General features: G+C 33.7%; 1 protein-coding gene across 1 annotated transcript in view; it reads left to right on the top strand.

The window, feature by feature from the left end:
- The first annotated feature begins 10,333 nt into the window (after positions 1–10,333).
- The window catches only part of LOC141297511 (receptor-type tyrosine-protein phosphatase epsilon-like), a 25,486-nt gene continuing 19,958 nt past the window's right edge, over positions 10,334–15,861 (top strand). Inside the window, exon 1 of the mRNA XM_073827935.1 lies at positions 10,334–10,526. Coding sequence (XP_073684036.1) covers positions 10,334–10,526 — 193 coding nt within the window. The remainder of the gene's footprint in view (positions 10,527–15,861) is intronic.

Raw genomic sequence — 15,861 nt, forward strand, 5'->3', positions numbered from 1 at the left:
TGTCTCATTCTTAACTGGCTACTAAACACTTGCACTTGTGCAAAAAGAGAAAAGATAAAAAGAGGTGACGAGGGGAAAAAGCAGTCAGGAGAAAAGAAAAAGTGAGTATTCTCCTGGCGATTTCCGGTAAAACCCTCAAAATGGCCAAACGCTGCAATACATCACTTAAATGTAGGTATGTTCAGCATTTACTGGACTCTGATTTGGTTTGCTCTGAGATGTAACAGCGAGCGCAGAGGACCTCTGGGAAGCGGATTTTCCGCTCAGTCTCATTTGACAACGTTTAGCGTTTGAGTGGGACGGCGCGATCAAATATCGGACATTTCTGTTCTCCAGGAGAAATTTGCTCTCACTTTGCCAGACGTGTATATCTTCTGAAGGCTAACAGGCTCGCTTGAGCCCCTCTGAAACTACTCTTAAAAGTAGTCAAGTTCGCCTCGTCGCATCGAAACAGGAGGGGGCCGGGAGACTGGAAAGGCATCCCATCGGCACAGGGAACCGCCAGGAGACTCGGAAACAGCATTTAGCACTTTACTGACCTTCGGTCCACCTTTTTTTTGCTAAATGTCCTGGCTGAGCTAAGATTTTTTTCCAGTCATTTTCCTTGTTCTCCTGAGAGGAGCTCAACTGATTGACCAGATACACATTCACATAGAAAAAAATGAAACAACTCGTATTTAACAACTTCTGATACATGGAGTAAAATTGTGCTTAAGGGCAAAAACGCAGTTTTTTCATGCACCTGTCAATTTTGAGATTTTGGCCTTTTTTGTTTTTCATAAAGTGTTTTTTTCAGACTAGTGGACATTGTTAAGTGTTTCTTTTATAGCACTTTATCTATTGAATTTCTATTAAAAAAAAAAAAAAACTAGGTCTTATTTTAATAGAATTATCAAATTCAGTGGTCATAAAAATTCTTGAAAAGCCTGGATTTATGGAAATTATTTTATTTATTTTAATTTAATTACTTAATTTAATAAACCAATTGAATTATTTTAATAATTTTATTTCATGTACTTATTTTTTTATAAATATTGCAACAGTTTCTGTAGAAAAAAAGGAAAACTAAAGCAAAAAAATTTTAAAAATATAATATGTAAAACATAAAAAATATGGAAATTATTATTTTATTCATTTTAATTTAATTGATTACTTAATTTAATTATTTTTATAATTTTATTTGATGTCACGTAATTATTTATAAAAAATATTGCCACAGTTTCTGTAGAAAAAAAGGAAAATTGAAACAAACAAATACAATATATAAAATATCAAATATAAAATAAAAAAATATATAAAACATGGAAATTATTATTTATTTTATTTTATTTTATTGATTACTTAATTTAATTATCTTTATAATTTTATTTTATGTAATGTAATTATTAAAAAAAATACACGGGGGGGGGATGGGAGTAAAATTGTGATTAAGGGGAGAAACTGCAGGCAAAAATGCTGTTTTTTCATAAACCTGTTAATTTTGAGATTTTGGCCTTTTTCGTTTTTCATAAAGTGTTTTTTTCAGACTAGTGGAAAGAAAACATCTAAAAGACATTGTTAAGTGTTTCTTTTATAGCACTTTATCTATTGAATTTCTATAAAAAACACTGAAAAAATAAATAAATATCTTATTTTAATAGAATTATCAAATTCAGTTGTCATAAGAATTCTTGAAAAGCCTGGATTTATGGAAATTAATTATTTTATTTATTTTAATTTAATTACTTAATTTAATAAACCAATTGAATTATTTTAATAATTTTATTTCATGTACTTATTTTTTTATAAATATTGCAACAGTTTCTGTAGAAAAAAAGGAAAACTAAAGCAAAAAAAATTTAAAAATATAATATGTAAAACATAAAAAAATATGGAAATTATTATTTTATTTATTTTAATTTAATTGTTAATTTAATTTAATCATTTTTATAATTTTATTTGATGTCACGTAATTATTTATAAAAAATATTGCCACAGTTTCTGTAGAAAAAAAAAGGAAAATTGAAAAAAATATAATATATAAAATATCAAATATAAAATATAAAAAAATATATAAAACATGGAAATTATTATTTTATTTTATTGATTACGTAATTATTTTTATAATTTTATTTTATGTATAATGTAATTATTAAAAAAATACACAGGGGGGGGGGGGAAATGGGAGTAAAACTGTGCTTAAGGGGAGAAACTGCAGGCAAAAATGCTGTTTTTTAAAAAACCTGTTAATTTAGAGATTTTGGCCTTTTTGGTTTTTCATTAAGTGTTTTTTTTTCAGACTAGTGGAAAGTAAACATCTAAAAGACATTAAGTGTTTCTTAGTCTCAGCCTCAGACGTCACGCCCACAGAACGTTGGCTAAACGTCTGATGCATATGGTACACTTTACTGGAAACACTTCAGGAATGTCGAAGTCGTCATCTGATTAGTTGAATTTGATCGGATTTCCGGAACACGCGAGTGTCGCGTTTATTTTCGGTCCACCGGGAAACAAAGAGCAGACTGATTTACTCTGCGTTTTGCTAAAAGGTGCTTATGCAGACGCCGTTGTTGTTATACACATTTGCGACGCTCGCGAACAAATTACTGACTTACTGCTTGTTCTCCCTCTTCTTTGTTAAAGGAACCGTATGTAAGAAATTTATGTCAGTTAATCATAAAATGGCCCTGACATGTCACTAGACATTAAGAAATCATGTTCATTTCAAATACTTATATCACTGACAACAGTGGTCCGGCCTAGATATTGTCATTTAAAAGTGAGAGTTGCAGCCCTCAACTGATGTTATTGTTGTCATTTTGTGTTTTGGTCTGAGGCTCTACCCTCCAGCTGTCTACCAATCACGAAGTCAGTAGAGTTTCGTCATCCGGGTTGCCAGCTCTGTTACAGCTGCAGCTACGAACGTGTCGGATAAAACATGTATAACGTTACGAAACCTAAAAGACCTGGTTATGAATCCGAAATACGTCGTGACAAAGTCCGAAATAAAACAAGGATTTGTATAGGAGATGCCTTTGAAAGATGGAGACGGCTGAAAATGGAGAAGAATTTGAAGATAGACGCCTACGTTGCTAATTTTCTCCTGGACAGGTAAGATTCATGTTTGGCTAACTTTACTTCCGTACACAGTGCGGACCGTTCCACGGTCGCCCGTGCTAAATGCGTTCATAAAAAGCTTTATATCACACCACTAGCAGGGTATGAAAACAATCTATGTTCCGACTGAATTGTGGTATTACAGTACATCTTTGCGAAATATTTGGCTAATCGCCATCTGTAAATTTTTGCGATACATAATTACTTCTGAAAACATCTCTTGTGAAGCATAAACATAATTAACAGAAGAAAAACAAATTACAGTGTAGGACTCGTCACTTGCCATTGGAAGCTCCTTGTAGCAGCCTACTCCTACAGCTTAGCTGGCAACCTCGAGTCAGGGGGGAGCGGGAGGGGATACACCGTTCTACAGTATTTTGAAAGTGATTGCAGTACCAGTTTTGGCCACAATCCTACATACGGTTCCTTTAACTTTCAATGCTGGTTATTTCAATGACTGACTTGTTGCATGCCAGTCTGTTGTTGTGGGGGCATTTCTACACCCCGAAACGTGCCGCTGAACGAAACAAACTGTGATTGGTTGTTTGACATGACGGTCAGAAGGCCTTATGGGCGGGCCTTGGCCAATTAAAGCTGCCATGAATTCCAGACCTTCAGCCGTCAGTCTGAAGGTCTGGCTACGCGAGACTAAGTGTTTCTTTTATAGCACTTGATCTATTTGTGTCAATAAATTTTAATTACAATGCATATTTTTTTTAAGGCTGTTTTCTCAAAATGATTTTTTTCTTCTACACTGAGCCAGGAATCTCTACTTCAGTAACACTTACACACACCAAACATTACAGTTTTATTCAAGTCTATATCTTGAAGGTTTTTACAAAGATATTTGTTCCTATATAATTTGCTTGCAACATTTTATTCCAGTGTTGTTTTTGACAACCATCTTAGATTTAGTCTTAGTCTTAGTCTTTTGGACTAAAATGGTTATTAGTTTTAGTCAAATTTTAGTCACTTCTATATGTGATAGTTTTAGTCCAATTTTAGTCGACGAAAAGTCAAGAAGGTTTTAGTCTAGTTTTAGTCGACGAAAAGTCAAAAAGGTTTTAGTCTAGTTTTAGTCAAAAAAAGGGGAAAAAGTAGTCTTTTAACAAATTAATGTAGGTCAGTAAGTATTTTGCTGTTGGGTAGTGTCACTTATAAGTTGTGAAAATAGCAGATCTATAGTTCAACACAATGTGAGCTTCCGGATCGACTATTTTCACCAATAATTACAATAATGAAGGAATGTTTTAGAACATAAAAGACAAACAAGGATAGAATGCTAAAACGGCTTGCCATACTAGTATGGCAAAGAGCATTTAATGCTAAAACGGCTTGCCATAGCGGCAGGTACTTTTTTCGGTTTTAATTGGCATGCACAATAAGCAGAAATGTAATGCATTTTAAACGTCTGACGGACCACCCACTAACATTTTCGTCTATTCTCGTCTCGTCAACGAAAACTCACACACGTCTCGTCATGTTTTAGTCATCAACGAGCCATTTTTATCTCGTCATCGTCTCATTTTCGTCATGGAAAAAAGTGGCGTCAACGAAATGATTTCGTCATCGTTGACGAAAACAACACTGTTTTATTCCCCCAAAAATTGCATAAAAAAAAAGTAAAGAAAAAAGAAAAACATTGTTTCTGTCTGTTCTAAGTTTATTGTGAATTACGTCATGACAAAATGATACCCAAAATCCTCTCTGTAAAAACATTTTATAGATTTTTGTACTAGAAATGTATGCAAATTAGCGATTATCAATGCAATCAATCAACTGGGTAAGTAAGGTCATAACTATTAATTTTTTGACCCTATTCACCTGCAGTGTCTCGCCTTCAAATTGGCATCAAATTGGGGTATTTTGCAGGGTTACAGACATCGAAGATGGTCCTTGGGAGAGAACAGCGTGCGAAACTTGTTAGGGGAACTTCAAAATGCCCTATAAATCCACATTTTTACTGCAATCTTTGAGTCTGAGGAAAGCAGCACTGAGGAAATGCTGTGAAATAGGTGTGGAATAAATCTATTTCACGAGTTTGTTTTGGGAGGAGTCAGGCTTGAGGAAAGCACAACGTTTATTGTGATAATCGCAGGTCTATGTGGGACCATCAGATTAGCTGTGTGGATCTGACATGAGTTTCATGGTTGAACTTCAGGGAATTGGTCTGCATTAAAAATAAACGCAGCAGAGCTTTATCAGTCAGATACTGGATGCAAAACTCAACAAAGGACAAAAATGCTTGGTAATAGGGAATTTTTAACAATATCGAGTTTAGACGCCTCTTTAATCTTAGAAAAACATGTATTAACTTCTAGATAACTCTACGACAAATGAACAACACAACAAAACAGGCCCAAAACACGGCCTACATTGAATGCTGTCACATTTGTATGTCTGAACTGCATTTACATGAGAAAATGATTTGGTTTGGTCTGAATGTCATCTAGTGCCAACTCCTGTGAAAAACAGATCATTTTTATTGTTATATGACAAAACTGAGAAAGAATGTGGACAATTTATTTAGTAGATGGAGATCACAATAATGATTTTGTTGTTGCTGCATTACTTTAACTTAATTCCACTTTATTTCTCTAGAACTAAAACACTGATACAGTATATGTTAAATATTAAAAGTGTGATTTCCAGACCTACACACAAGTCATGGAGTTTTTTATAATGAATAGAATTGTTCTAATTATGTCAAGCTCTAAAATATTTTATCAAGCAGAAATGATTGAATTTCCATAAAAAATAGAAGAAAAAAAATTATAAAAAAATAAATTATTAAATAAAAATCTTATCTTAATGGAATTATCAAATTTAATTTAATTTAATTACTTAATTTAATAAACAATTTAATTATTTTATGTAGTTATTTTTTTAAATATTGCCAAAGTTTCTGTAACAAAAAAAGAAAGAAAATTGACAAAAAAGAAAAAAGAAAACTCTTATCTTTCTATTATCTATTCTATTCAGTGGTCATAGAAAACATAAAAAATGTTTAATTTAATTGATTTCTTATTTTAATAATTTTACTAATTTAATTTAATAATTATTTTATTTTTTATTTTTTTTTAACTATTGCCACAGTTTCTTGGGGAAAAAACTGAAAAAAAGTTTTTTTTGAAAAGCCTAGATTTATGGAAATTAATTATTTTATTTATTTTAATTTAATAACAATTTAATAATTTTATTTTATGTAATTATTTGTTTAAATATTGCCATAGTTTCTGTAAAAAAAAAAATTGAAAAAAAGAAAGAAAAAAAACACAAAAATCGTATCTTAATAGAATCATCAAATTCAGTGGTCATAAAAATTCTTGAAAGGCCTGGATTTATGGAAATTTACTATTTTATTTATTTTTGATTACTTAATTTAATGAAACAATTTAATGAAACAATTTAATAATCTTAATAAATATTTTTTTCATGTAATTATTGTAAAAAATATTTCCACAGTCTTTTGGAAAAAATTTAATCTTAATGAAAAAAAAAGTTATTATTAGTTACTTTAAAGTTAATTATTTATTTGCTTAATTTAATTAAACAATTTAATTATTTTAATAATTTTTTTATGTAATTTTTTTTTAAAATATTGCCAATATTGCCATATTGCCAAGAAATTGAGGGGAAAAAAAAACATTTAGCAGCCTATATAAGAGGTCTTCAAACATTGCTTTGGACAATAATAGACCCTGGAATTAACCAGGAGAATCTCATATATAAATTGGAAAAATAAGATAATTAATTAAACAAGAAAACCATATATAACATTATTTTCATCTTTTTTTATTTTAATTTTACATTCAATGGTAGTTGAATACCATCTAAAGATTGTTCAAATCAACAGACAGTGTGACTATATATTATTTCAATAATTACATCATAGATAGACAGAGGTAGATACAGCTTTAAATCCAATTACCAGTACTATAACACATCAGGTTGTTTATGGAAATCCAGTTTGAGGCAATAGCCTCGGCCGCCTCTCGCCGTTGTGTTTCTTTAATGGATGTATATCTGAGTGAGTTTACTCCCTGGAGAGCCGACACAGTACACATCCACTTATCAGGACTATTACTGAGGACACACTCACACACGGCGAGCGTTTAACTCCTTATCTCTGTCACACTCATCTTCAATCACCTTCAGCGGCGTCTCCAGTCTTTCACAAGGCCTGGGTCATCGCTGCGCTTTCAATCCAGGGTCAAACGGCCCGTGTTTGGGCTTCTTGACCTATATACATACACATGTCTATCCGATTCCCTTTCTCTCTCATTCACAGAAAGCAGAGCTGTTAGGATTATGTCTGTAATTATTTCTAATCTCTGTCACTCCTGTGATGGGATAATCCCACATTAAGGAAGCCACCTTTAAGAGCATTTCACAGCATTTTCATTGGCTGTATCCAGATTAAACCAAGCTCGTCTTCAGGCCACGGGGCTGGTGTCATTGCACGCCTCTCCATTTGTCAGCCACATCATTGATTATCAATATTTCATTACAGCGCACAGATATTAGCCTGACCTCCTCTGAACCATCCAACACTTTCTCCAGGGTCAAGAGAGACGGAGTGAGAGACACAAATACGATTTTGGTCCTATGTTATGCTCTTTTGCTTGCGACGAAGCAGTAAAAATTCTTATTCTGATTTTTTTATTTTTTTTTTGAGTGTTCGAGAAACCTGCTTTGTGAAAACAGCCAATTTAGCAATTCCATTTGGTGCCACTGTTTGTGACAGAAAATCCACAGTTCACCTTTTACTTTTGCAGTTTAAAAGAATATTCTGGGTTTAATCCAAAAACAAGCTCTCAGAAAACAAAATCAGAATGGTGAGATATAAACTCACAATTGCGAGAAATAAAGTCAGAATTGCAAGACATAAACTCACAATTGTGATAAATAAAGTTGGAATTGCGATTATTGCAAACAATTTAATTATTTTAATAATTGCATTTTATTTTATGTAATTATTAAAAAAACATATTGCCACAGTTTCTTGGGGGAAAAAATGAAAAAAGAGGGGGGGGGGGGGGGGGAGTAAAAATCTTATCTTAATGGATTCCTCCAATTCAGTGGTCATAAAAAGTCTTAAAAAGCCTGGATTTATAGAAATTATTTATTTTCATTTAATAACAATTTAATTATTTTAATAATTTTATTTTATGTAATTATTTGTTTAGTCAAAATTGTGCGAAAAAATTCTGAATGGTGAGATATAAAGTTAAACTAAGCCAGGATTTCCAGGTTGTTTGTTCTTATAATTTCTAGCCAGGAAGGTGAAATATTAGGCTACATGAGATGACATTATAACAGATGACATTTTTAATGTAACTTGTCCATATACGCTTAAAATATCTGACTTGAAAAAAATGAAAAATGAAAAAAATCATGAATGGCAATGCAAAATTAATGTTTATATCATTTTAAAAAGGAATTCTGAATGGCGAGATATAAACTCACAATTGTGAGAAATTAATTCAGAATTATGAGAAAAAAACTGAATGGTGAGATATAAACTCATAATTGCAAGATATACTCACAATTGTGAGAAATAAACTGTATATATGCAATGTAGCTGCATTAATTACAGAATATATATTGCAATATATAAAATCAGTTTTGCCTTGAAAAGTGACATGATGCTGAAAAGTTTGTATTTTAGCATTAATCCAAATGCAATACTTGCAATGCAAATGATTTAAAGTAAAAAAAAATTTTGTGTGGCAATCAACAGTTTATTCCTATAAAATGAAGCATAAGCAACTCTTTGATTATATTATGTCTCTATCCTTCAGGTAACTATACCCTGACAGAAAAACATCATCTTTCAACACCTAAAAACCATAGGGAAATATATATATTATATAAATAGGAGTGTAATACTTATAAATATAAAGACTTATAAAGATTTTTTACATATGCACTACCAGCCAAAAGTTTTTGAACAGTAGGATTTTTATGTTTTTAAAGAAGTCTCTTCTACTCACCAAGCCTACATTTATTTGATCCATAAAACATAAAAAACAGTAACATTTTGAAATATTTTTACCATTTAATATAACTGTTTTCTATTTGAATATATTTAAAAATGTATTTATTTCTCTGATTTCAAAGCAGTGTTTTTTAGCATCATTACTCCAGTCACATGATCCTTCAGAAATCATTCTAATATTCTGATTTACTGCTCAAAAACTCACAATTGTGAGAAAGTCAGAATTGCGAGATTTAAACTCACAATTGCAAGAAATAAAGTCAGAAAAAAAATCTGAATTGCGAGATATAAACTCAGAATTGCGAGAAAGTCAGAATTGTGAGTAAAAAATTCTGAATGGCAAGATATAAACTCACAATTGTGAGAAATAAAGTCAGAATCAAAAGATATAAAATCAATTGTGATAAAGATAGAATTGCGAGAAAAAAATTCTGAATGAGATATAACCACACAATTGCAAGAAATAATGCCAGAATTGCAAAATACAAACTCACAATTGTGAGAAATAAACTCATTTGTGAGAACTGTGTTTGTTTTGACAAACTGAAGTGGTTAGTCCAACTTTTTTTTGTTTGGCAATTAACAGTTTATCTAGTTTATTCCTTTAAAATGAAGCATAAGCAACTCTTTGACTATACAAATTTTTCCTGTTACTGTATGTCTCCATCTATTTATTTTTCAGGTAACTATACCCTGACAGAAAAACATCATCTTTCAACACCTAAAAACCATAGGGACTCTGTCAAACAATCACAATTTGTCCAACCCGAAATGCAGCATAGCTAGTGCCATATTTCTCAGTCTCTTTCTTCTCACATAATAAATTAATTTAAACTAAAATCAATATTTCATATCCATTTATTTATTTTCTGCTAAGCAGTAGTATAATAAAACATATTATGTACAGTCCACCAGTCGGTCATTATGGCAAAATCTCCTTCAAGTCAGGATCCTGATCACCCTGGTGGGGTTTGTTCTGCAATAATGACCGTCTGACTGTACATTATCTCTTATTGCTTAGATTATTCAGAATTTTAATAAATATAAAGCAGTTAGAGACCTCCCTGACCGCTACCACCTCTATACGCAGGGCATTTTAAGCAGGACGCACACGGCCAGCGCTGGCCCACCTCTCAACGGGCTCTTTTACAGTCTTGAGCAAAACAATTATTATGCCAGCCTCTAATTAAAGCGTAGAGTCAGTGGTACGTCCATCCTTGAAGTCCAAATGACCAAATGCGGTCCATCTCACCCCCCTTCACAGCAACACCGGTCCGCGCCGTTACCCAGGCCGCTTTGCGGGAGCAGCCGGAGTCGGGGTTGATCAAAAGCGGCAGAGAGGGTGTTCGCGAAGGCGGGGAGATGCCCGGGAGGGAGGGGGCGGGTGCGGGGGATAACAGGCCGGGCGGGAGAGCGCTGACGCCCCACGGTTCCTGACTGCGGTCGGTCTCTGATGGTCGCAGTCAGGGCTGTCAGTAGGGGTGACCAAAACCATGGGGTCCAGCTCTATATCTGCAGCCTCCATCAAAGAACGAGACGGCCCTGCTGAGAGAGGCCGGAATAACAAGCATCAATGTGATTACACTGATGAGATAGGAGGGAACTAACTCGCAGAGGACAACCAGCTGACATGTGACAAGAGTTGCGACAGGAAGTGAGGTCATGAGTTAGGAGATTACAGAAGAAAACATTCCACTTATGCGGTAAAGCTATTCCAAATGGGTTCATACAACTAATAAATAATCATCTCTCATTGGGAAGCAACAAAAAGATATTTCCAGAATTAAAGGTTGTATCAGCGATTTCTAGCCTAAAACATAAAGTGTCAATTTCAGCTGACCTTTCTTCACGATCCGCTCGCTGCCTGCCCCATAAATTGTCTGTGAAAAAACCGCGTCTCTCTGGTCAGCCTAGGGTCCGAGATATGCCAAAAAAACAATCGGCACTATCAACACACCACAGATAACCAAACAGTGTTCCAACCAATCAGCGTCAGGGGTTTGGTGTTGTGGACTTTCCTACTGGTGCAGGGATGTGAGGGAGGCGGAGCGAAAGTCCACAACACCAAACCCCTGACGCTGATTGGTTGGAACACTGTTTGTTTTTGTGTGGAAAGGTTGGTAGTGCCGATTGTTTTTTTGGCATATCTCGGACCCTAGGCTGACCAGAGAGACGCGGTTTTTTCACAGACAATTTATGGGGCAGGCAGCGAGCGGATCGTGATGAAAGGTCAGCTGAATTTGACACTTTATGTTTCAGGCTAGAAATCGCTGATACAACCTTTAAAAGTTGGCGGTATCGAAATATTTTCTTCCTCTTGTAATAATAAAAATATTAGACAAATTTACCCATGCAAAGTAGCTCTTTCTAAATTCATGGACATTGACAATACCTGCAGTTTATGTAACACACATGTGAAAGACTTGTGTCATTTTATAACTGAAATTCGTCTCTTAGTGCCTTTCTATTTCTGCAAAGAAATGTTAATTAAATGCTATTTTTAAAAGATGTTAGTTGTACTTCTTCACACAAAAGTAAAATGAGTATGTCATTAACTTTTACATTTTGCAAGGTAAATATTATATTCATATACAGAAATTTGCAAAATGCATACCAAAGTGTAATTTACTTTTATCAGAAATGGAAGCAAATCAATAACAAAAAAATGACATATTGTTACATTTCATGGAGGAATTTGTTTTATGGCAATGCTCCCCCGCTGCAGCATTTAAATATGTCTTACGAAAAAATTTAGTTGTTTCCATTTTCTTCATTTATTATTTATTTATTTAGTTATTTTTTCTGTGGTTAATACTTTATTTTGTTTGTCTATTTTTTCTACTCTTATTCACTGTTTTATAGTTTAAGATTGCTCTTATATTTTGTGTATCTGAATTTACATTTCAATATTTTTGTAATGTTCAATCACTCTTCTTTAATAAAAAAAAAATGCACTTAAAGAGACAGTTCACACAAAACTGGAAGTACTGTCATTATTTTGCAAGTCATTATTTTAGTTGGATGTCAGCACTATTTCCGCACAATTAAATTGCATTAGGTACAAAATGAGTTGTTCCAATTTAGCAGACTTTAAATATACACTCTTAAAATAAAGGTGCTTCACAATGCCATAGACGAACCTTTTTTGTCTAAATGGTTTCATAAAGAACCTTTAACATCTGAAGAACCTTTCTATTTCACAAAAGGTTCTTTGTTTGCATTTGCACAACTTTGTCTGGTTTGCACTCTCTACCATGTGCCCTTACTTGTATATTGTATTTTTAATTTGTTATATATTATATGTTTAGTTGTATTTATTCGTATTTTTAAAACTCTACCTTTTGTATTTAATGTTACTTGTATGCACCAAAGGTCTGAGAGTAACGTAATTTCAATTCTCTGTATGTCCTGTACATGTGGCAGAATTGACAATAAAGTTCACTTTGACTTTGTGGTGAAAGAAGGTTCTTCAGATTATAAAAAGGTAAGAAAGAGATTGTTCTTTAAAGAACCTTTGACTGAATGGTTCTTTGTGGAACCAAAAATGGTTCTTCTATGGCATCACTGTGAAGAACCTTTTAAAGCACCTTTATTTTTAAGAGTGTACCAGTTTGGTATATTAAAAGTACAATTTTAGGGTTTGATTTTTATTAAGTATTTATATACTTTTTAACTTCAAATCCTTGTCTCGTCTAGCTCTGCAAGAGTTTGAGATTAAAAAGTATATAAATTGTAAATGTTTTTAGAAAATAATTGATCGTTTCACTAGATAAGACCCTTCTACCTCAGCTGGGGTCATTTAGAACCATTTGAAGCTGCATTTAAATAGCATTTTGGAAACTCGCAGGCACCATAGAAGTCCATTATATGGAGAGAAATCCTGAAATGTTTTCCTCAAAAAACACCATTTCTTTACGATTGAAGAAAGAAAGACATGAACATCTTGGATGACAAGGTGGTGAGTACCTTATCTGTAAATCTGAGTGAACTACATATTTACAGATAAGGTGAACTCGTGAACTACTCCTTTAAAATGAACTACAGAGATCCAACAATAGGCAAAATTGTGGCATAGGATAATTGTTAAAATGAATAATTCTAAATATTTAGAAATATGAACATATAACTAAAATAAATTCAAATGTGTACTTCATGATAAGTTCATGCTAAATTTATTGTCTGAGAAAATCGACAACAGGTTTAACATGCTGTCCACAGGCTTTAAGTTGAAACTAACCAAAAATATTCTTTAATTTACAGTAATCAGGAGAAAAACATCTTATAGTGACCCTGGAGCACAAAAACAGTCATAAGGGTCAAGTTTCTGAAATTGAGATTTATACGTAGGGGTGGGTATCGTTTGAATTTTATCGATTTCGATTCCGATTCCGATTCCACTTATCGATTCCGATTCTTTTCGATTCCCAGTTTCGATTCCGATTTAGTAAAAAAAAAAAAAACCAACAAACACAAAAGTCAAACATTAATATATTAAACATGTTTATTTTCAGTGCTAGCTTGCAACATATAATTTTATTACAGGGGTTCTCAACCTTTTTTATATCAGGTCCCCCTTCTTCTCGGGTCAGTTTTGCAAGGCCCCCCTATGCCTGACATTTCCTCTAAAGGTGTTTATTTTTTAACCTTTTTTATTAACCTAAACATTAGTTTTGCCTTTTTATTTTTCTCCTGCATGTTATAAAAAAAAATCAAACAAACTTTAAATTAAAGCTATACTTTTGAATTTAAAAGAAAATCCTCTGCTCTAACTTTTTAACATGAATACACACATACAGATTTAAAGCACCTAAATTATTTAATTCAGACATTCTTCACAACTTCAGAGTACTCTTTCTTAAGTGACTGAATATCTACTGTTTGTATTTATTATAAAATAAACATATAATTGAAAAATACAGTAAATACATTGTAAATCTGTTTATGCTGGTGCTCATATGTGCTTAAACACCACTGACCCTTACAAGATCCACCTCTATGGGTAAGCATTCATTATAAAAAACTCACAGGACATTCCTTTTGAAAACTATGCAAATATTTTGAAATTTCACGCAAAAATAATATGGATCAGAGCACCGAAAGCATGAATAGTTTGTGAATCAACAGCGGATTTATGCGTGCCTAATGTACGACTCCGATATACAAGAATGAATACATTAGGCACGCGCGAGTTCGTTACTATTACTCTGGTCATCTTTGCCTTAACATTACTGGGAGGGTTTGTTTCATGCAGCCAAGAGATAAAGTAGATACCTGTCTTCCCGCGGGGGTATAAGTGACTTTTATGTGGGCTTTTGCGGGACGAAATAACATATATTCCTTCTGGAGTGGGCGGGCGCAGGACTAAAATCCGTCCCTTGCAGATCTCTAAGATGAAGTTTGCGTGCAGCGGTAGATTTGTCTTCGGTTTTTACAAAGCGTAGACACACTTTTAAACGCTTACCGTGATCCATCTTTTCGACTGATGTTTACAATTACCACGTAAAGTCCTGGCAGATTGCACGCGCTGAAGGTCCTGGCAGATCACTAGATGGAAAAAATGCAACCAGGAATCGAAACGAGGAATCGAAATTTTAATATTATAACAAGTATCCGATTCTTTATCTTAAGTATCCGATTCCAGAATCGGAATCGATTTTCGATTCCCAACCCTATTTATACGTCATCTGAAAGCTGAATAAATAAGCTTTGATGTGTGGTTTGTTAGGATAGAACAATATTTGGCCGAGATACAACTATTTGAACAACCTCCGTGAAGTTGGCACCCCATAAAAAGAAATAATGACCAAAACTATGCCATTCGTTAGTGCTACGTTTGTGCTGATTTGTGCCGCAAAAACGAACGTTTGTGCTGGTTTGTTGTTTAAGATATTAAACATTATTTTTTTGACCGTATGACGTCACTTTCCACCCCATGTTGTCCAAATCGCTCCAAACCGGCGCAGTTCGTTTGTGCTCGATTTGTGCCCGTTTGTGCCGTTAAAATAAACACTGTATCTGTTTTCCTTCCCTAGATATAACCAAAATATTTTCGGGGCTGTGACGTCACTCTCCACCCCAGTTCCTCTAAATCACACAAAACTGGTGTCATTCGTTTGTGCTCGATTTGTGCCGATTTGTGCCGTTGAAATGAACGTCAAATATATTTCCATTTCTTAGAAATAACAAAAACAATTCGGGGCAGTGACGTCACTCTCCACCCCATGTCGTCCAAATCTTTCCAAACCGGTGCCGTTCGTTTGTGCTCGATTTGTGCCCGTTTGTGCCGTTAAAACAAACCTGGTATCTCCGAGCCCTTCTTAAATATAATGGGGGAAATACTTGTTTGGGACTTTTACGTAACTCTCCACCCCATATCGTCTAAATCTAGCCAAAAGGTGCCATTCGTTTGTGCTCGATTTGTGCCCGTTTGTGCCGCTAAAATAAACATTGCATCTAATTCTCTTCCTTAGAAATAAACAAGCAGGGTGTTTTATAGCATATTTTACACGGAGCTCCTGCAGATTTACACTGCACTTGCAGTGTATAAATAATATTATGAGATGAATAATAATAATAAAAAAGAAATTAGAACAGAAACATGACATTACAGAAAAAAAAATACAATGACACTTTTGAATGTGAAACTAAATTGTCAATAGATGACAGCATGCTCCTGTTTTAATGAGTGAGTCGTAAGTCATTAATTCAATGGAGGTATTAAACACGCTGATTCTGGAAGGAAGAACTGTTTTTATGAATGGGTC

Source organism: Garra rufa, chromosome 22, assembly GCF_049309525.1.
Source record: "Garra rufa chromosome 22, GarRuf1.0, whole genome shotgun sequence".
In the NCBI taxonomy this organism is placed as follows: Eukaryota; Metazoa; Chordata; class Actinopteri; order Cypriniformes; family Cyprinidae; genus Garra; species Garra rufa.